This window comes from Colobus angolensis, unplaced genomic scaffold, assembly GCF_000951035.1.
Source record: "Colobus angolensis palliatus isolate OR3802 unplaced genomic scaffold, Cang.pa_1.0 Scaffold152, whole genome shotgun sequence".
NCBI lineage: Eukaryota > Metazoa > Chordata > Mammalia > Primates > Cercopithecidae > Colobus > Colobus angolensis.
This window is the reverse complement of record NW_012114622.1, coordinates 5651914-5675388: the sequence shown is the minus strand read 5'-3', so window position 1 is coordinate 5675388 and position 23475 is coordinate 5651914. Positions and strand designations below refer to the sequence as shown.

The window sequence follows — 23475 nt, the reverse complement described above, 5'->3', positions numbered from 1 at the left end:
TGTTTGTGGAGAAAAAGAAGAAAAGGAGAGGAGAAAAAGAAGAAGGAAAGAGTGGAAGGGGGCAGCCCGACTTTTCTTTCCTCTGCAAGCAGAAAGTAACACAGCTAGCATCTACTTCTTGCCAGAGGAGAAAATGGGAGCTGATGCTACCCACACCCTTTATTGAGAACTCCCGAGGAAAGGCATTTTCCCTTGCCCAAAGATTTATCCTCAGCGTTTAACTAAGAGCAGGTGTGCAATAGAGATTTTTGAATGAATTCACTCCTTCTAAGAACTTACTGACCTAGACTATAACCAAACGTACAACCAGCCAGAAAAGTGGTGTTTTTTTTTTTTTCTGTAAGAAGACTTGAACAACTATTTGACTTTTTAAAAGCAGGCACATATACATACACTTTAATAAAAATGGAAACCTAAAGAAAAGAATCAGGGGGGAACATTCTCACTCAGGAGCCTATTGTTACTGCCAACCAAATCAGGGCATGAACTTGCAAACACGGGGCATGTTGCCTAAATGCGATGCCACTGTTTGAAAGTCCCAGAACCACTTAAAGAAAATGCAGTTCATCCAACTAGACTGAAATGTAGATTTTGTTTTCGCCATCTAGAGATCCAGAATGGGGGAGAAAATGAGAACTTTGCATCAAGAGAGCCCAAATTTGGGTCCAAGTCCACCACTTACTGCATGCATGCCTTTGGGAAACTTATTCCACCTCTTTGCTTTATTTTCTTCCCTGTAGAATGGGGAAACTGAGACCTGCTTTGCAGGGTTGTTTTGAAAACTGAGTATAAAATGTAAAGCACCTAGCACTGCCCTGACACATACCAAGTGTTCAGTAGACTGCACTGTTTAAATGCAATTCAATTATTTAAAAATATAATTGGGCTCACACAGAAAACAGGGTGCTCATGAAATATTGCTCTCCTAGTGGGAAGAAGCATGTTTTTTTTTTACTGTCCAAGAGGAAAACAGTGGCAGAGAACAGAAAAGAAAGGTAAGGGAAATAAAAGCAAGTGATTTTGATTTTCACTGGATCTTAGAGTCATGCTGAAAATTAAGCAAGGCTTTTCTTTTCATGTTTCTCCTTTCCCTCTGGTATAGACTAAATATTTGTCCACACTCCCCATTCGTAGTTGAAACCTCATCTTCAAAGGTGAGTCCTTTGGGAGGTGATTAGGTTCTGAGGACAGAGAATTCCTTTTATGAGTAGAACTATTAGGTTGGTGCAAAAGTAATTGCAGTCTTTGCCATTAAAAGTAATGTATGATGAGCTGATGAGCCCAGCTTCCGTGTGAACTAAAAGTAATGGCAAAAACCACAATTACTTTTGCACCAACCTAATAACACCTTTATAAGAGATCCCAGAAAGCTCTCTCACCTTCTGCCATGTGAGCACTCAGTGAAAAGACAGCCATCTATGAACCAGGAGGCAGGCACACTCCAGACACCCACCTGCTGGCGCCTTGATCTTGGACTTCCTGGTCTCCAGAACTGCGGGAAATAAACTTCTGTTGTTGATAAGCATCCCCTGGGCTATGGTATTTTGTTATAGCAGCACTCTCACAGTGCTCATGAGGAAGCCTTCTAAGGCAGGGAAGTGGGGGCAGGACCATGGCAGAAGGAAGAAGGAGCCTCATTTATCCCACTGCTCATCCCTCTAGTGCGTCTTTAAAAAGAAATAATAAATAAATTTACACTCAGCCATTGAAAAAATAACACGTTCTCTTATTTCAAAGGCAAATTATGTTCATTCGGGAAGATTCAAGTAAGCAAAAAGGAGAAAAAAATTATCCACAATTCCACTGCTAGATAACTACTGAAAACATTTTGCTGTCTAGCTTTTCAACGTTTTTTTCTAGGCAATATGTACATAAACCAACATGTCCTTGTATAATGAGTGAGATCACGTGGGGTAGTACATGCTATTCTGTAACCTGATCTTTTCCATTGAACATCTTTCCATGTTAGTCAGTGGACGTATCTCACGGCACCGTGGATGACCGTGGTGTACCCTGAGAGGGGCTGGCTATGTGACACTCTTGATGGGTGCCCTCCCTGAGCGGAGACTTGTAGCTTGTTTCCCTTTCCCCTCCACGAACAATGCATCAATGAATAACTTTGTAGTCAAACTTTATACAATGCATAATTCTTCCTTCACAATGAACTCTCAGAGTCAATGTTAATTTTTGTCAAGAGAAGAAGACAATAAGACTGTGTTTAAAATGTTTAAATCATCTGTGGGCCTCTTTGGTACAGAGGAGAGGGGGCTGTAACCCAGCTTGATGCTTTTTATTTCCGATTCTGTTCAGCCTCCAAATTTTATCTCAAGTGTCACCTTGTTCCTATTAGACAAACTTAAAAAGTGAACAAGACACAGCCCCTGTTCTTTGAGATTAATATCTAGCGGCAGAAATAAGAGACACAATAACTTATTATCGCTAATAAATGAGTTTTCCTCTCATTTAGCATAAAAGCACCTGACTTTTCATCATGAGAAGCAAGAGAACAAGATGGACATAAGTATTAGGTTGGTGCAAAAGTCATTGTGGTTTTTGCCATTAAAGGGAATGGCATAAATTAATAATAGCCAATGTTTAAGAAGAACTTACCCTGTCTAGGAACTGTTAATATATTAAATGGTGTATGTTCATCATTTAATTCTCACAGTCAGCCTATGAGGTAGGTTATGATGTTAGATTTTTGCAGTAACTGAGATAGACTCTATTTTAAGGGACCATTCTATAGTTCATTACTAGAGATTTCTCTGAACATGCAGAGCACTGTATAATAAAAAAGTAAAATAAAAAGAAACAGAGGTACAGGGAAGTTAAGTAATTTGCCAAAGGTAATTTGCTTAAATGGCGGAGCTGGGATTTGAACCAAGGCCCTTTGAGGCAGAGCCCTTTGCCACTGAAACAGGCTGCCTTTGGGTTGGGAGACAGCATCATGGTGACCCAGAATAAGCATTGTGATTTAATCTTCTAGGTACTGTGGCCTGAAAACCAGCTTGCAGTCATCCTCCATGCTGGGGTTCATGGTGGCCAATTGGTGTACCTACCACACACCTATCGCGTTTCCTCAGATTCCAGTGGCTACCTTGGCTGTGGAGAAAGTGAGTCACTCCAGTGTATATTACCTCCTTGCTCTATTTCCACCTAAGCCCACTGAGGAACTGCCCTCCGTAGATCACCGTCACCTCGGTGTTGGTTTTTTCTTTGGCCACCCTATGTTGGCACAGTTTGATGTTCTGGTCTGGTTCAAGTCTTTGTGAATCCAGCCACCGGCAAGCCAACAAGCCTTCCAGAAGACTTCCAGAGGGGCCTCCTGCAGCTGATGAGGCCCGCGTCCGTGTGAATCATACATACTGTACGTGGAATTGTGCGTGTCATAAAAGTTCAGATTATTCTCTAGACAATTTCTTTTGATTTCTTTGCATATATTTTTGCCCTTAAAATGTCAATTCATTAATACTTTTTATAACAGAGTCATCTAGCTCCACTGATCATGTGCCTTCTTGCATCAGGGCTCGGGGCTAAGGGCTTTCTTCTCTGAGCCCTTGCAGCCACCTTATGAGGTAGGTACTGTTCAGACCTCCCTTTTACAGAAGATGTAAACTTTGGTGCAGTAAAGCCAGCTTTCTTTATATGTTTAAAACAACAAACCAATAAACCTTTGACACTTTTCTGTTAAATCCATAACCTCAGTCGGTCACTTACACCATAGATTGCAGTCTAGAAGAACCTATGGATAAAATAAATCTTTGATGCTGAAATACATAAGGACCCTACTAAAATATGGTCCTTATGTATTTATCATAATAAAAATATCACAATAAAAATGGCTGCCATTTGCTGAATGCCGAAGACACAAAATGCTTTACAGTCATTGCTTCAATCGATCATCATGACTGTTCTATACAGCAGGTGTTATTATCACCATTTTCCAGATGAGAAAGTTGAGATTTTAAAGAAGACAACTGAGTCGGGTTCCAGTCCAAGGTCTGTCTCCACCTCAGTGCCACAGGGAAAACCATGGGTTTAATCTCTCTGGGCCTCAGTTTCCTGATTTGGAAAACATAATCCCCAGTGACCTTTTCCATCTGGATTCTTGAATGCTTTTTGCATGTATGGAGACTCTCCATCTGCTGTGGAATTGAGTTCCAAATCCCTGCCACGTATAAATATCTTCGGAATACCCTCACCATGATAAAAACAATTGCCAAGTGCTATTCCTTTGTCATTGAGGCCATTCAGTTCAACCTAGTGATACATGGATTTTGAGGTTTTAAAAATGCTTCACATGAATAATTCTAAAGCATGAAAAGATGATTAAACAGCAGCCTGGTGTTTGCAGGCATTGATTACCTGAACTCTGGCACTTGACCTGCTCAGGAGGGTCAACAGGGAGCAATCCTTTTATGTGTGTGTCACTCCCCAGTCCTCAAGCTCCTTGCACATACATTATCTCACCTCATCTGCACAGCTACTCTAGAAGCTAGATATTATGATGATGATCCCCACTGTACAACAGAACAGGCTCTTGAGGAGGAGGGTAACCTGCCGAGATCACAGCACTCCTGAGTGGCAGAGTTAGAACTCGAATTCAACCAGGACTTTGGACCTGTCTTTCCATGCTACCAACTCTGCATCTCATCACAGTAATCTTGAATTTTCAAATGACATCATGCTCTCCCACCAGTTTTCAAAATAGTGGTGATAGCCCTGTTGGTTCCACTAAGAGGCTCCTGAATCAGAGGCAGTATAGTGGAGTGATTAACAGAGTAGGGTCTATATTAGAGAGACCTGTAGTTGTATCCTTTATCTGCCATTTCTTTTTTTTTTTTTTTTTGAGACAGAGTCTTGCACTATCGCCCACTTGGGCTGGAATGCAGTGCCATGATCTCGGCTCACTGCAACCTCCACCTCCTGGGTTCAAGTGATTCTCCTGCCTCAGCCTCCTGAGTAGCTGGTGATGCGTGTCATCACCCCTGGCTAATTTTTTGTATCTTTAATAGAGATGGGGTTTCACCATGTTGGCCAGGCTGGTCTTGAACTCCTGACCTCATGATCCGCCCACCTTAGCTTCCCAAAGTGTTGGGATTGCAGGCTTGAGCCACCGTGCCTAGCCTTATCTGCCATTTCTAAGTAGGGGAACCACACGTCTCTGTTTACCCAAGACAGTCCTGGTTGCCCCAGCGTCATGGCAGGCCATCCCCTAATACTTGTGGGCCCCATTATGGGAATAAAAAAATGGAGGTCACTCTATTATTGTTCTTCCTACCAATGGGCTCCATGTAGGTGTGTGTGTTAGTCTGCTTTTGTTGCTGTAACAAAATACCTTAGACTGGGTCATTTATAAAGAATAGAAATTTATTTCTCACAGTTCTGTAGGCTAGGAAGTCCAAGATCAGAGCCCTGATAGGTTTGGTATCTAGTGAAGGCTGCTCTCTGCTTCCAAGATGGTGCCTTGTTACTGGGTCCTCACATGGCAGAAGGGCAAAAAGGAGGCCTAATTAGTTCTCTTGAGCCCTTTTATAGAGGCACTAATCCTATTCATGAGGGCCCTGCCCTCACGAACTAATCACCTCCTAAAAACCCCACCTCTTAATACCGTGAGAGGAAAATAAAAACTTGGGATCCCAATTCGCTCTGCCACAAGGAAAAGTTAAGCTGAAAGCTGAGTCATGCAAGAGGCTGCCTTTCCTTTTGCTCCTGAGCAGATGCCTACCGATAAAGGTTAAATATTTCCACAGGTAGCTACTCTATATTCCCGTTACTGTATGTAAAATACCGATTTACTGAGCAGGAGATGAAGACATAATTGACTATTCCCCTACCTGCTCTTTTTTCCTTGCAACCTGTGGATTTCCATATCCTCTCTCTCTTTCCCCTGCAGCCTATTTTTCCCTTTAAATATTGAAGCCCTCGAAATTATCCTTGGAGAAAGGCACAGACCACAGGCTGTTTCTGTGATTCTGTGTTTTGTTTTGTTTTTTCCTCCCAGGCACGTCCTTAACCTTGGCAAAATAAACTTCTAAATTGACTGAGACCTGATGCATACTTTTTTGTTTACAGTATCATCATCTTGGGTCTTAGGTTTCAGCATATGAATTTTGGGGTGATTCATAGATTCAAACCATAGCAGTGTGTGTGAACACCCCAGCCTGCAGGTTTACATCGAGTCCACCCCCCAACATTTGCCCATTGGCCATCCTTTGGGACTAGAGGTGGGTATACCTGCCACGTTGCTTGCCCTTTGGAAGATATACCTGGGGAAGAGGCTGACCCAGGCTTTGGAAGAGACTTGGGGTCATTTGGGCAGAGTTCTGGAGTCATATGGAGACTTGGAGCATGGTCTGGAAGCAGGAGGCACTGGCTCTGAAAGGGCAAAATCCTTTGGCCCATGGACTTCTCAACCCTTGGGGAGGAACACAGCGAGAGGAGGAGTGGAATGGGTCTTTACTAGTCCCAAAGTGGGCAGAGCAGGTTGTCCAGGATTCAGGGAGATATTGATTAAAACTCCTCCCTTTCACTGGCACAGGGGTCCTTGTCTGGACAATCAATTACACAGTCATCTCATTTGTGAGTTGTGTGGCTTTGGGCATTACTTCCCTTTCTAGTTCCCTGATTTGTAAGATGGGAAATTCACCGTGGTAACCACAGATGCTGCTCACCAGTCCTTTCAGCAGTAAGATCACATTCTCCTGTTCCCTTGAAGTTAGATGTGGCCACATGACTTGCTTTGACTGACCAATGTCAGTGAGCATGAGTGACAGGCCACTTTTAGGTGGCAGCATTGGATTTCCTGTGTGGGGTCTCCAGTGGATATGGGTGCTTGTGGAGATGCCTTGCTGAGCTCCCACGCCACAGACAACTGGCCAGGCCACAGTCGGCTTTGCAAAAGCAAAGATTATACCTCTGTTGCTTTAAACCACTGAGATGTTAGGGTTGTCTGTTACTGCAATATAACCTGGCTTCTCCTCTTTCCTGCAAGTACCAATTTCAAGGGCTGCCGTGAGGGTTACATGAGAAAGAAATGTATGTATATGCTTGGCATAGTACCTGGTACAGAGCTGTTAGTGTTTATCCTAGGAGCAATGAAATGTGTAAGTGCTCACTGCACAGACACCTTTGAGGTGGAAGGGAGCCAGTCCTTACAGCCATTTTCTTTGACAGACTTCTGTGTGAGAATTAGGCTCCATTTTCTATTTTACGTGAGAAAAATTACAGAGGTACTAAAAGCACATGGGGTGGTGGGACACATTACACCGAGGGTATGTGTCCCCAGCCGCGGACCCTGGGACCGACCAGAACTGAGGATGGGGATGGCTTCTTTGGAAATAGTCCCAAGTTCATGTAAATCTCACGAGTTTACTGATGACACAAGCTTTCCAGCCAGTGCTTAGACTTTTAATACTTCAGTGTGAGCCAAAGTGATGAACATTATAGCACTCATCGGTTTTTAGTGGGAATTCTATTGCTATAAACTCATTTCAGTACTTCAGAGACAGTCAAATCTCAATTGCATGTTCTTGGAGAAACCTGAGATTTTATTACGAAAGTGACAAAATAAATCTAGAAGGAAAAAAAAAAAATCCCGTCAGCCACTCACTACCTCATTCCACGAGACATTTTAGCTGAGCTGCTAACAAGCAGCCACACGGCAACTGTTTGCTGGGCACTTCTGAAAAGATACAACTCATGTGTTTGCTAACAAGGGAACAACTACCATATTCCAAGCAGGTGAAGAAAACCTTCAGGTATTGCAGATTTTCTAACTACATTTTTGTGACACTTGAATTCATTCGAAAACCTACAGTAAGAGACGAGGGGTGTAAAATGTGTGTTCATGTTTTGCTTGGACAGACTATGGCTCCTAGCAATTAATGCTTTCAGTCACATTAAGCATTAAATAATGCTTTGTGACATTACAGTATTTCCCATTACAGATCAATTTTGTAGCATTTGCTCATAATCAGACTTGAAATGTTACCTAGAAACAAAATATGTTTTCCTTGAAACAGTCAGACCTTATTAGAAATCTAAGGTTTTACAAATCACCATGTTAACAGTTATGTCCCCTAGCTAAGGTTTTCTTTCTTTAAATAGTGTTAAATTCAGCCCCAGAAGCTCTAGTATCTTTCAGGGTTAGTCTTGCAATGTGCACTGACTTGAAAGGAAAAAGTTAATGCTCCAAGTATATTTAATGTCTTACTACATATAATAATAAATCAACTATATTCCTTTTTGGAGGTGAAAAATAATGTCATCACCTTTTAAGTTGTTGTGCTTATAATTAGGTTACACAATATTATTTTCTCATTTTTTAAAAAACGGCTTCTCATTACTTTAAAAAAAAAAGCCATCAGCTTATTTATAGGAAAGCGGAGTTATTCTCATTTCCTTACCACATTATCATATGCTGTGGGTGAGCAAAGAAAGATAAAACATATGAAATTCTGAGATTTGGAGCAGCACAACTTAAAGCTAAATGGAAGAGAACTTTGGAGCCAGGAACACCTGGAGTTGATGTCTTGCCTTGCCATTTAATCATCGTGGAATCTTGGGCAAATCTCTCAAACTTCCATTTAGCAATTGTTAGCTATTTTAATATTTTTTACACAATTTTTTTCCTCTGAGGGATATTCCCTTTGATTAAAGCCATCAGCCTCTCACTCATTCAGCAAATAATTCCTAAGCATTTATTGCTGCTAGACTCTACTATTCTACGTCCTGGGAAGCAGCAGTAAATCAGAAAACAAGACTGTTGGTCTCATGGTTTATATTCTAGCTTGGGAGAGACAAGCAATGTCCAAACAATATAAGGTCAAGTGGTGTAGTAGGTTAGCTCGAATGGCGGCCCCCACCCCTGCAAAAGACGTATTCACCTGCTAACTCCTGGAAACTGTGGTGATTTTACTTGGAAAAAGGGATGATATAATTAAGGACCTCAAGATGAGACCATCTTGGATAACCCAAGTGGGCTCTAAATCAAATGACAAGTGTCCTATAAGAGACACACCAAGGAGAGACACAGAGAAAGGAAAGGCCTTGTGAAGACAGAGACAGAGATGATGCAGTGGAGTGATGTAGTCACAAGCTAAGGGACTCCAAGGAGTCACCAGAAGCTGGAAGAAACAAGGAGGCATTTTCCCTAGCGCTTTTAGAGGCAGAGCAGCCCTGCTGACACCTGGACTTCAGACCCTGGCCTCCAGAACTGTGTAAGTTTCTGTCACTGTAAATCTTTGTGGTAATTTGGACAGAAGGCATGGAAATGAATATAAACGGTAATGCATGACAAGAATAAAATGGGGACGTTAAACCGGGATTCAAGTTGGGATTACTTTAAATAGTGGGGTCTGGAAGGCCCCCCTGAGGAAGCATCATGTTACCCGAGGGTGAGAGAGATGGGTATTCTGAATGTGAGGGGGCAGCAAGTGCAAAGGGCCCACCTGGGAATGACCTCGGTGTGTCTGAGGACTAGAAAGTCTGTGAGGCCAGAATATAGGGGATGTGAAAGGGAGAGAGGTAAGGAGATGATGATACTGCTGGTAGCGGCCAGATCCCTTAGGCCTCCTCCTGCAGGGCCTCGTAGGCCCAGGGAAGAAGCCTAGATTTTCCAGTTGAAACCTTTTTCAGGAAGATTTTATAGTTAAAATGACCTACAGAAGAAAGGGCATTAAGCATATTCATTTATTAAATTAGTAAATATGAGTCTATTCTGAACATTCTAGTAATTGGACGAAAAAAACCAGAACCTTTATAATCTTATTCATGGAATCCAACCCCACTGTTCTACCACTATACGAATAATAATGTCACAAATAGCATCCGTGAAGTCAAACACCACAGGACACAGTAGAGAATCCTTAGGGGGATCCTTTATTTCATTCACTTCCTCCTTACAAGGTGAAATTTCAATCTGTACAGGTTGTGTCTGCCAGTTCAGTCCACAGCTCAGAATATCACCTTGTCCAAGCTGTTCTGTGGGGACAGGTCCGAGGGTCGTGGATTCACTGGACTGGATGGGACATGATCCAGAACTCAGCTCTGTTTGGCTTCCCAAGGATCCCACCACCTCATTCTAATCAGTGATCATTGAGGAAATGCATTGTATTCCTATTCACTATTTCAAAGATCAGGCCTACCTCACTGGCATATCAAGAAAGTTTTCTCAAGTATATTTAGTGTTTATCATTTTACTGTAGTTTTTCAAATGTCTGACATTCATCTTTTCCCTACCTCTAAATTCCTCTCTTTTTCACATTATCTTTCTTGATTGCTTTTTAACAGAAAAACAAACAAAGACATGGATTTATTGTGCATATTAGCAGATCCATACTGGAAAATGCATGGAGGTTTCATATACACCACTTACAGTAAGGAACAGCTCAGAGTATAAAGTCGACAAGAAAGAATCTGAAATATTAGACTTGTTCTGAAATAAGCTTACCTAGGATGATACCACTTTTGCTTAATCAGAATTTCCCCTTTCCAACTATTTAACAGTGGAAAATATAAAAAAATCTGGTAGTGAAAATACATAGCAGTCACTTCATATTACTGCCTCCCCCAACCCACTCAACTTCTGAAGAACAGGGGTTTTTCAAGTTTTGTTCCCCTTTAAGTTTTAACGGGAAAAAAAAAAAAACTTTTAAAAAGTCATGTTGTACCAAGATATCCCCAGAGAGAACTGCAATTTACCAAGGTTTTCATGTGTTTTGAGAGAAATCTTACTGAAAGAATAGTGACGTCCATTTTCCAGTAAATACTGAGTGAAAAACAATTTTTATACCCCAATCCGAGGTATAAACTTGCTTTTTGTGGGAACACAACTGCTGTAAATTAGACAATTGTAGCAACAATCCAAGATAATAACAGAATGCCTATGACAGTCTGCCATATTCTGGTGAGTGTCTATCAAAGCTCATCATGATTTTTTGTGAGATCTTCCCCATAATTGGTAGCTTGGCTTCCAACGAACATGTTCCAATTCTCCAATATTTCCTCTTTAGTTAGCTTCTCATCCTATAGAAGAGATGAAAGAGCTCTGTCACGGAAGCTCTGATAACTGTACTAGTTCAGCATGATGTTCATGTCATTTCATTGATTTGCAATGTTTAAAATACTATATTTAGTAATTCAGAAGCTACTGGGCACCTCCTTCATCTACCATGACTGCACTGCAAAACTCCAAACTGGAACAGCCTCTTGCTATAAAAACTGTGCTAACATGCGTCAGGGAAGTCCCCGAGTAATTCAGAAGCTAGAATCCATTCGTGTCCACAAGCAGTGTTGGTCTTCCCAAAATAGGCCCTCAAGAATGCCACTTCCCTCTTATGGCCTCACTGCCTAACCTGACTATTGGCATAACCTGAGAATTTGGGGGCAATCAGCAAAGCAGGGAATAGGCAGGAAATTTTTCTAAATTTATTGATTTGTTTATTTGAATGTTTATCAATAGATACCGAAGTACTAGGCATTAAAGCCAGAAACCTGAGCTTGCCTGAGGATGTCTGGGCTTTAATGGGATGGGCTTCCTTGTTCCTGACACATCACAGATGTTTGATAAATATTTGGTGACAATGAATGGATAAATAAGCTGATCCTAGGGCAACACGGGGTATACTTCTTAAATCGTGTCCTGCCCACAAAGTTCTGCAGTCCTAGGAAATGTGACTGTGTGGCTCAGAGCTGACTTTCCAGGAAAGTTGGGGCCTAATAAGCTTACTGTGGGTTATCATGATATTAGGTCAGGTTTACAGGTCTCCACAAGAAGGAAAAGTCAATAAAGACATGGTCATATGGGTCAATGCTATCGCCGAGAAAAAAACCCAAACCAGTCTTATGTAAACTGTCTCCCTTCAATCAGTGATTCCAGAAGAATGGGAAGTACCTTGTTTTTATCTGACTCATATACCAGATGCCTGGCCTCAGCCTGTGCATGATCATAATCTTGAGGGAGGATCCAGTGGCGAATCTCATCTTTGTCCAACTTCCCGTCCTTGTTCAGATCCCGGAATTCGTTAAACTGCTCCCGTTCTGATAAAACCCAGTCTGGCTCAGGGCCATTCTCCTCATGGGAAAACATATCCGCTAGAAGGGAAGGTTGTTGTTGGTTACAAAGGAAAGTGGGAAGGTAAATCGCCCCCGCAAAAAAACTTGACCTCCTGAGCTTTAGGAAAGGCGACGACCAATCCAGAGACCTAACTCAAACAGCTGGTAGGCAGTTTCTTGGGGATAATGATGAAATAATTTATTCATGATGAAGGCCACGTGGTGGAGTAGAAAGAACCGAGTTTCGAAGCCGAAAGATAAATCCCGGCTTTTGACTTAGTTCAGTGACTGAGCCTGAAGTTTCCTTGTCTGTAAAATGGAGATGTTAAATTTATAAATCATGGGGCTATTATGATCAAATGTGCCATTTTGACGTAAAAGCCCTCTACAATCCAAACTGGCACTACGTAAGCAAAAACTAATAATGACGACTAAGATTGAACACTGTGGTCCAGATACTGTATAAAGTGCTCTACACACATTTTTCATTTGATTTTCACGCAACAACCTTACGAAGTGAGTGCTGTTATAATTCCCGTTTTACAGATGAAAACAATGAGGTAAAGTCTTACCCAATGACCCACAGCTCATATGAGCTGGAGGCTGCACAGGAGCATGGCCACTCTGCTTTCAACCCAGAGTCTCAGCCACTGTGTTTAGTACTATTGTTTATATCATTTCCAAAGGGCTTTCACTTGTCATTTTATTTCATTCTCATAACAATTCTACAAGATGGGTCATTATCCCCATTGTACAAAACGGCAAGGAAAAGAAAAAGGAAACATTTTTGCACTGTGTGTGTGTCAGTAGCTCTTGGAAAAGAGAGATACCCTGCAGGCAGTTTCTCTGTAATGGAAGCAGAGCTTGGAAATGTCAGGTGGTGAAGGGAGCAGGTTGTAAGAGAAGGAAAAAAAGAGACAAGACCCCTGACTACAAGGTAGACCCCTAACTGACATGTCTACATTGTTTTTGAGAAAGAGCTGTAATATGTATTAGCTAATTCAAGCTTCATCGAATCCTGCAAGAATGGGCTAACTTTTTTTTTCCCATTTTACAGATGAGGAAGCTGAGGTTTAAAGCCATTACATGATTATCCCAGGGTCACACAGCTAATTGGTTGAGAAGCTAGGGCTCCTAATTCCAGTGCCCTTCCTACTACACCCCCCACCACCCACTTTCCACTTGTCGTCTCCCCAAGAAGTGAAATGATGAGTCAATACATTGGGTTCCTCTGCCTGTGAGTCACTAGGTATTCGATTTTCAAGCGCAACGCCTCCACCTCCCTCTCTCTATTCAGTGTAAAGAATGGGATGCTTCTTCTAGGCAAAGCCACTCAAAGAGTTCTGCCCCTGACTTTGCACCACTACAATGTACAGTTCCGGAGGGCTGAGCAGGGCACACACTTTCAATCAAAAGCACTACATTGTTTGTTTTAATCATGCAGTCTTTGCTGTCAGTCTCATTTCATCCCCAATGCCACGGTGAGAGGTCTGCGCCTCTGAACGTGACCCTCGCATGTGGACCCAGCAAGAGGCAGGCACTACTGCTTCCTCTGATGAGGGAGCTGTCAGCATATGTCATTCTATCAGGGTAGTGCCACCAACATCACTTTAATTACTGTGGCGAGAGCTACCTTGTCTGTTACCAATGACACACAAGGAACAGTGTTCGGCTCACGATCAAACATAATTTCTAATGATTAGAGGAAAGTCTGCTCTTCATTGCTGAAGGCACTTGTTCTTGTGTCTGGGGTGGCAAAGTAATACAACCACAAAACCAGAGACAGAGAGCAACTCGGGCTCTGGGTTTTACCTTTAAAGGTAATTAATGGCTTCGATTAAAAATCTGTACAAAAATTATACATATTTCATTCCTCTTGTCATAGGGCAATACTTAAATCAAATGATTTTCCGGCTTTTACTTTATCGAGACTTGGGAAAAGAGCTGCCATGAGAAGGGAGCCTGCAGCTGGAGCCATGTGCCATAGCAGGTGGTAAGGATCAAATGGAATTGTCCTTGTTGCCTGCTCTAGTCCTTTCTAGCAGGGGTTGGGCTGGGGGGATTTGGAGCTACCAGGAAGCGCTCTAAACAACAATGGTGGGTTCAGACCCAAATACATTAATGTGACTCTATGGGACTCCCAACCGAAGGATGGGAAACAAGGGGCACAAAATGACAATATTATTGGGCAACTGTGCACTCTGTAAAACATTTATCTCTCTAAGAAGAATGCCTTTCTGCAAAGAGCTCAGACATATAAACAGTTCTGTTAATCACAGCTGCATCTACTCAGAGCTTCTAGGCCCCACTGACCCCGTCCAATTTCAGAGTCTTTGCCCTGACACTGTCTCTTCTATCTTCACTGTAAATCTATGGGATCTCCAATGCCCTTTTGCAAAGGTAAAACTAGGCAGCGTGACGAAGGGCACCTCTCAGAGTCATGGGACCAACTGTTGGCCAGCCTTGTGTAGGGCCAGCCTTTTGATCTCTTCTCCACTGAATAAGGTCTAATAATACTTCCCTGATACTACACCACTAGGGCTGATGGGACAAGCAGGCTGGAAGTTCACAGGAGTGACTTACACACTGGCAGCTGTTGCTAAAAGAGAGACGTCTGGGGAAAGTAGCCAGACGTGTGGGTGCGGGGGCATGTGGCCCAGTCAGGAAGCTGAGTAAGACACTAGGTCAGCACTCACCAATATACTCATCCTGATCCACAAACCCATCCCCGTTCTTGTCGATGTCCTCCAGGGTTTCCTAGGAAGCAAAGGGTAAAACAGAATGCAAGATGGCCATGTGCTCTAAGGAAGTCTGAGAATTCTATTGTCCTCCTTTATCCGGCTTTTATGGCTGAATGCTTGGTGACTTCTGGCTCATCTCCTTACTTCCCTGGGAACTAGTTTCTTATTTGTAAAAAACAGGCAATAGTTTCTGTTCCTAATCCCCCACTCCAATTTCAAGAGCAAAATGCTTTCTTCAAAGCAAGATGTACCTGTAACCCCAGAGGTGCTCTGATGATATCAGGAGGCCCTGCCAGGCCAACCAACTCCACCATCCAACCAAAACACCCACTGGGGAACATGCGAGAAAACCAGTGTGAGAACCACTGGATTACATGACCTCAAGAATAGACTCCAGTGCTAACAGGACTATGAATACTGAGTTGGTGTCAGAGAAATGTGAAACAGTGGTCAACTCAAAAATAAAAGTATAACTGACTTTTTAATGTATTATGCTCTGTATTTAGTATACTTGACCCCTTATTTACATTTTTTTGATTGGGTCAATAATTAAATGAGTTTACTGTTCATTGGCACAGCAACTCGGAGGCATCCTGGGCCAAACTAAAGAGAAAACCTGAGAGCAGAGAGCCACTCCCAAAGGCTCGTCATCCACTGTGGATCATTCCCCACCTGCACTGTCCTCTGCCACATTAGCTATCACTACATGGATGGTGAGTGGTAGAGAAATGATTCTTGGAGCCACCGCCCAGTCCTTACAGTCATGGCGATCACGAGGATGAAGCACGAGCGGACCCTTTCACCACCTGGATAACTAAAACCATCTACAGCTCGTGTAAACAAAAGCTCTAGCCATCTGTTTCCCAGGATTGAAACAGTTGGAACTGGCTTGGTGCATCTGCCAGGAAAAGAGGTGATGGCATTTATTTAATTGTCATGGAAAATGAAGACATTTGGGACCCAACAAGACACTATGGAAAGCAACTACATTCTGAGGCCTTATAAGCAGAGTCACTCCTCAAAGCCTAGGGCCTGATCCACCCACCCCTAAGGGTAGCATCCCTTCCAGCCATAATTTTTACTTTACATTTCCACACAGTTTTAACAATCCAGTTCATCCCATTTCTTACTCTCTTCCCAAGTTCCTTAAAACTGAAAAATGGGGCATGGGGCAGAGACTAGCTAGTTGCTCACTTAAGCCATTTGCTCTTTTTCTGTTTTCTTTTTTTTTTGAGACGGAGTCTCGCCCTGTTGCCCAGGCTGGAGTGCAATGGCACGATCTCGGCTCGCTGCAACCTCCGCCTCCCGGGTTCAAGCGATTCTCCTGCCTCAGTCTCCCGAGTAGCTGGGACTACAGCCGTGTGCCACCATGCCCAGCTAATTGCTTTTCTATCTTTAGTAGAGACAGCGTTTCACCATGTGGGCCAGGCTGGTTTTAAACTCCTGACCTCATGATCTGCCTCCTCAGCCTCCCAAAGTGCTGGGATTACAGGCATGAGCCACTGTGCCTGGCCCCTATTTGCTCTTTCTAGGCACATATCTAAACTGTATTTCCCAGCCTCTTCAGGAGGGGCCAGTGTAACATAAGCAAAGGGGATGTGTCATTCCCTGGCCAGAACAGTAAACAAAGACTCTATCTTTTCATCTCCTCTCTTTTCCTTTGTCAGCCAGTTGGGTGTTGCCAGGATGACTCTGAAGCTACAAGATGGCAGAGCACAAGCAGGAGGGCTTAGAGGAGAACTGGGTACCCAATTGTGCAAAGAGAACAGCCTGGGAGGTCCATCTGACTGGAACAAACTTTGCTAGTGTTAAATGGCTATAACTGGGGCTATTTGTTACAGCAGCCAGCCTGACTTGACTAATTTACTGGGTAGACAGGTATTCCAACAAACTCTACTTTGGAATCCTTCTCCAGTTCCCTTCAGGCTGAAAAATGTTCTCTCTTTGGAAGAGACAAGATTTGGAGGCAGTTTTCTCCCTGGTCTTTTCCCAGCCCAGGCCCTTCACTTATCTTACCAAAACCACAATTTCCTTCATGTGTTCAAACTCTTCAGGATGCAGAAAGGCGGTAAACTCCTCCCGAGTAGCTGTCAGGTCACCATCGAGGTCTGCAGCTTTGAATCTTCTCTCGTCACGTGGCAGCATCTTTTTAAAGGTGTGATGATCTGAAGAATCATGAAACTCCGCCGGGTTTCCTGCAGGATGTATGTATGCAGAAACGTTTTTCAACTGTGCTGCCAAGAAAGGCGTTTCCTGACAGATCACTCATCCTTCATGCTCAAATGATACACACAGGGAAAAAAGGTCCCGACCTACTGAGTTCTTTAAAACATTTTATGTCAGAATGCCTCTAATATCAGTCCCCTCGAGCCACCCCGTAATCTAGGCCTCAGGGCATATTAGGGGAATTATTGCAAGCGGTTAAGAGTGCAGGCTTTAGACTATATCACTGCCATACTTCTCTTTGCAGAACTCTGCTTTCATCATCTCATTCTTTAATCTAGAACATACAGAGGCTCTTTGGTACCCAAAACATCTTGTCTCAACACCGTGCCTGGCTTTCAAGATCTCCCCGATTCTGGCTGCGTGCGTGCATCTTTGGTTCTCCTCGGGCCTGTTTCTTGGCCATCCTCACCATGCACCCAGCAGGTCTGTACCCCGTACCTCTGTAATCTCACTTCTTCATTCTTCCAGTCTTGTTTGTCTTGGATCCAGGCCCTTCCCATTACTGCATGCATTGCTGCATCTTTGCCCCTCCAGCTGACCCACCTTCTCCAAATACAAATCATTCTCCAAGGCCCCAGTTTCCAAACCACCCATACCAGGAAGCCTTCCCTGACTGCTCCGGCCCGCTCAATCCTTCCTATCCGGAATTAGGCAGCATTTTGAAAGTGTACCACAGACACACTTCCCTTCAGGTTTCTTCTCCGTGTGTGCCTCTGAGATGAAGTTGAGATGGGGTCGCAATCTAAGGGATTTTTTTTATTAGCCCTCACGGTCCTTCCCTCCCACCTGTAACTTCACTCAGTGTAAGGAACTCAGTACATTCCGAGTTTGCAGAGGAGGGTGTTATACAAGCATATTCTACTTAGGAGGCTGTGACATCTCCCTGAAGGGAGTGGATATGATGAGAGAGGAGAGAGTCTACAAAAAGCTTGTGCCCCGGGCCCCCGCTGTGTCATCGCTCCTGCAGTACCTCTTACCTAGGTAGTAACCATAGGTGGCTTGTTTGTATTCTTCCCAGGAAATTTTATCATCCTTGTCCCTATCATAATCCTTCCAGACTTTGGCGACATTATCGAAGATGTATCTTTTCTGCACCCGTTTGATCCAGGTTTTCAGCTCCTCAGTAGTGACAAAGCCATCCCCATCATTGTCGATTCGATCAACAATCTTTCTGCAGTACAAAAAAAAAGGAAAAGAAACCCACACACATGCACAAGGCTATTATTAAGGCTTTGTGTGATGCTGGTCCAGCAAAAGATCAAACACCTGCACAATCTAAAATGCACAAACAACTACAACAGAATCAATGATCTAAGGAGGCTGGAAGGAATCTTCAAGTTTATCCTTCCACGGTTGATGTGCTTTCCCCGGACCAGTGCCGATGACAGACACCGCTAATGGATTGCACCCCTCTGTCCTGATAAAACTAGAGGTGCTCTCAGAATTCTCAGCACTGTGCTCTGGTGATGGCCACTACCAATGCATCAGAGCTGATCTGTAAGATGAAACCTATTAATCTTCCCTGCTGTAGTCCAACACCCTCATTTTGGAGTAATGGAAACTGAGGCCCAGAGAAATGGAATGACTTTTCTAAGATCACACAGCCAGTATTTGGTAAAACTGGGGTGAGAATTCATGTCTTCTGGCTTACGTCCAATGCAAAAAGTGGAAAATTGTATGTAAATCAAAAGATAAGTGAGTTTTGTTTTTTTAAATCTCACCACGGTGGATGCAAAGACTTGACACTTAAAGCAAGAGGACACCAGATGGTGGACACAGCACAAATGTCAGGGCTGAAGGAGCCTTGACATCATGGAATCTACTCATGAAACTTGACCAGCTGATCTGCTCTAGGAACCTTAAACCCTTTGCACTTAGGGTAAAGACTCCTATACCAGCTCCACAGCTGGCCTAGGTTTCAGGAACTTCCCACTGAACTCCACTGAGGTACCCTAAATGCTAGCCCAGAGCAAACTTCAGGCTGGGAACTCACTTTTGTCATCTCTAGATCAGACGGTCCCAAACCAGGACAGCATTCCGGTAGGGAACTTCACAAACACCCCCAAGCTATTCCCAGTGTTTAAAAAAGTTTCACCCTTGTAGTCCATTTACCTGGGAGGAGGTCATACAGGCTAACTCTAGATTTCGTTCTTTGTTTGGGGCTGGAATTCTATCGGCTTCAGTGGCAAAACTTTCTTACTTTTCAACAGACCTGATTGGCAATTAATCTTTGATTAATAAAAAGTGGGAAACAAATTCATCAGTAGTTTGATAGAGAAAATCTCCTGTAACTTTTTTTTTAGGTGGGGGGAGGGTGTACATGAGAAGGGGAGGAGTGAATAATCAATGTCTCCACCTCCTACCTGAACCCAAGAGCCCAAGCTCCTCTTTCTCAGGAAGGTGTAAACATCACTAATAGCTTGAAAGTGACCCTTCATTTGCACATTTAACAGGCCTCAATCCTAAAAGATAGGCTGGACCTGTGATCCTAGTGCTTCAGGAGGTTGAGGTGGGAGCACTGAGGTAGAAGGCCAAGAGTTTGAGAGCAGCCTGGGCAACATAGTGAGATCCTGACTCCAAAAAAATTTAAAAATTAGCCAGGCATGGTGACACATGCCTGTAGCCCCAACTACCGCTGTGCATCATAGCCTGGTCAACAAATCAAGAACGTGTCTTCAAAAAAAAAAAAAGACTAAAACACTAAACTTCAAGCGTGTTCAGGCTTCTTCCCCCAGGAAATCACAGTCAGACACAGCAGAATTATTTTAAGATTGTGCAGTGTTGAGCCCAGGTATGTGCCAAGCACTGCTCCAATCCTGGGGACACAGTGGAGACATGCCAATGGGTTACCCAAAGCCAACTGGGAAACAGAATCTCAGGCTAACGACATCAGACTCTACAATCCTCTTTTGTGGAAAGGACAGCATCTAATCTATGCCAAATAAACATCTAGGACATAGCTCAGCCTGACATATAGTAATAAATATTTGTTGCAAGAATAAATAAAAATAAATAAGAAAAAACTCAATAAATATTTGTTGCAAGAATAAGTAAGATCTTAACCTTCTCTTTAACAATCTCAAGTGAGATCCTGGGAAAGGCAGCTAGGGTGGAGATGAAGCCCAGCACTTCCATCAGAACACCTGGATCCCCGTCCTGCCTCTGGTCCCCATTATCTGCGTGATCTTGGACAAGTGTATTGACTCTCTGAGTTTCTCCATCTGTAAACTGAACACCTACTTCACAAGGAATGTTGTGAGGAATAAAGGAGAGAATGCATGCCTTTCCTCACTAAAGACAATAATCTAGATCAGTGGCGGATGGTAGCTGCTACACAGAAGCCATTCAAATGTTTGTTGCATGAATAAATTAATGAAATCAAGGTGTTGATACAAGGAGCAAACCCAGACCAACTCCATCATCACTTGTTCTCAACACCAACAGGTAACAGAATGAGCAAAACCTCTCGATGGGACCTAGAGCCACTTGGAGATACCCTGCTAGGCGCCAAACAGGGCTGACCAACTCTGCTGCAGAGGATGACTGACACACAGGAACAAAGGTGTCAAGAGAAGCCAGATAATGGGGGTCTGTATGTGAAATCATTCAAACTTTAAATGTGGGCAAGTAATTTACACTGTGTGGCATATTTGTGAATGCATGCAGCCTACGGGTTCCCACTTTGCAAACCTCTGGCCCAGGTGTCTTTAGGGGCTTTAGAGCTGTCACATTTTCAGGACTGACAGGTAATGGTGACAAAGTTGCCTAGATCCAGCCACACTCATTCCTCCTCAGCCCAATCATGGAGGGGACTACCGAAACAGAAGCCGTGAACAGAGGGGCAGCTTCTCACACGCAGCCCCATCCCAAACTGGACCCATAATTTCCAGCACCTCCTACCCCACCTCTACCCCAAATTTAACCTACAAGCGAAAGGTGCATCCATCACCCATCTGGTGGCTTAGGCCAGAGACCCAGATGTCCCCTTGATTCCTACCTCCCTCCTCTCCCCCTTGTTGAGTCAAAAGCAAGAGCTGCCAGTTCTACCTCCCACTGGTGTATAGATGCATCGCCTCCCGGAATCCGGAGAGACCAAGCCCCTGTGGCATTTACCCTCTCTCCCCTGCCACTGGTCTAGTCTATACCTCGATTATGTTCTTTGCGTACTGCCTCATGCCAGCCTGACTTTCCCAATGAGTTTTGGGGATTATGACATTTTGACAACGTACAGGATAACATATCTCCATCTCACCAAGGTCCTTCCTGCTCTGTCCTTGGTTTCCCCTCCATTCCCACCTCTCACTTCCCTTCCCTGCCCCTTTGCAGACTCACCACCCCTCAGGCCCCAGAACACTTTTCAAACCGTTTAGAAATGGGCTGTTTTCTCTTCAGGAAGGCCTTCCCCTGCTGTACACCTGGCAACCTCCAAGTCATCCTACAAACTTTGATCAGGTGACAGCCGTAATCCCCTCTCTCTAACCTGCAGCCCTGGTGGCTCCTTCTCCTGGATGTGCTCACCATAGGTTTTACAGGCCATCATTGCAGCAATTGTGCATAATGGCTAGTTTGTCTGTGCTTCTCTCCTCCACATTTGCTTATAGCACTTTGATGCCTAGAGCATAAGGTTTCATCTTTGTATCTTCCAGTTGTCTAAACTGGGGCCTGGTACACAGTAGCCATTCAAATGTTTGTTGCATGAATAACTGAATGAAGTCAACGTGTTGATACAAGGATCAAATCCAGACCAACTCCACCGTCACTTGTTCTCACTACTAGGCTGAACTGTCATGATGAAGGCATTAACTGGAAGCTGTAGAACCACACCTTATAAAGTTTTCCAAATCCCAAAACCTCTCCCTGCCTCCTCTCCAGTGACAATGTGGCTACCACTCAGGGCTACAGAATAAATCAGTCTCCAAGTGCCTCAAAGCAATACAATAGACTGAACTCATCAATGGCCCCCATTGTTAAGTCCTAACCGAGAAGAGAAAGTACTGTGCAAGATAAAAGGTAATTGTTTGGAGGTGACTTTGAAGTTCAAAGGTCTTGTTATCAGAGCAGGCAGATGGTGCACCTACACAATAGGTATCATTTATCCTCATATTCCAATGAAACACTTTGGCCTTTGGAAGGCCCCAGGAGCACAGGGATGGCTGTGTTCTCTTTCATGTGGCAGAACGTGAAGACCCTCCACCCCCAGGAATCAGGTTCAGGGAGATCTGAGACTTGGTGCCCAGTAGGCAGGACTGCTGGTTTCTTCCCCAGCCCTGCCTCCATCTGGGACCAGGCTGCCTGCTGGGTCCTCTGAGCAAGGACCAGCAGATACCTCTGCACAATGCCCAAGTGTCTCTGCAGGGGGACCCGGGGAGGGTGTACTGAAATGTGCCAAAGTTTTGTTTCCCGGGTTTGGTTCCTGACTCAACTGCCTTTAACAGCCCAAGTGAAAATCCTCCACCACCAAGAGCACCCTCCAGCTTTTTGCCCCCAACAAATCAGTTGCCAAAGAACTGAGTGCTTATGCAGACATCTGCTGCCAACAGAAACGTTTCAGGCGACCCGTTTCCATTCCTGCTCCCTCGTGTTTCCAATCGGAAACTGTGTGTCCCCGGATTTTTGTATCCCTACACTAGATTTTATTTTATTTTATTTTATTTTTTATTATTTTTGAGATGGAGTCTCACTCTAGCCCCGGCTGGAGTGCAGTGGTACAATCTCGGTTCACTGCTACCTTCACCTCCCGGGTTCAAGCGATTCTCCTGCCTCAGCCTCCCAAGTAGCTGGGATTACAGGCGTGTGCCACGACGCCCGGCTAATTTTTGTATTTTTAGTAGAGACGGGGTTTCCCTACGTTGGTCAGGCTGGTCTCGAACTCCTGACTTCAGGTGATCCCTCCACCTCGGCCTCTCAAAGTGCTGGGATTACAGGAGTGAGCCACCGCGCCCAGCCTCCTTACGACAGATTTACAGGGCGATTAGGCAAAAGGCAAGACCACCTGGCCGAGACTAGGAAGTAAGCCTGTCACTCGCCTGCCCCTTCATCTTTTATCCATTCATGTTCATCCCTGAGACCTTCTTAGCGAGTATCTCAAGCCCTTCTCGCCGGAAGTAGGGGATCAGAGAGAAACTGCGAGAGGGTGGAGAGGAACTCATGTCACTAACAGGCCACTGTGGACAAACTCTTCTTTTGTGCACTCTCTCCCTTCCCTTCTGATGCAACCCGGGGGAGGGGGCGGGCCCTCGCCGTCCTGGCTACCGCGGCCGCTGCCACGTTCTCGCCTCCCCGTGAGAAACCACCCAGGCCGGGGCGCGGCGGCGATCTCCACGCTGGGGTCCCGGGGCCCTCCGGCAACTTAGCCTTAGCCCCGGCGCCGAGTCGGGCAGGCCCTCGCCCTCGGGGCCGCGCGCGCGATTTCGCTTTCGCTTTGGCGGTGGTATCCCGCGTGGCTCCCGCC

The 23475-nt window shown here is 44.3% G+C and overlaps 1 protein-coding gene across 1 annotated transcript; it reads right to left on the bottom strand.

Moving 5' to 3' along the window:
- Positions 1-9861: 9861 nt before the first annotated feature.
- On the bottom strand, positions 9862-23366 carry RCN1 (reticulocalbin 1, EF-hand calcium binding domain). The gene is made up of 6 exons (XM_011936339.1): positions 23183-23366; positions 18002-18195; positions 16815-16993; positions 14754-14814; positions 11897-12096; positions 9862-11028 (listed from the first exon to the last, which is right to left on the bottom strand). Exons 3-6 carry the CDS (start codon positions 16941-16943, stop codon positions 10921-10923), a joined length of 498 nt encoding a protein of 165 aa, XP_011791729.1. The 5' UTR covers positions 16944-16993; positions 18002-18195; positions 23183-23366; the 3' UTR covers positions 9862-10920.
- Between the last annotated feature and the right edge of the window lie 109 nt (positions 23367-23475).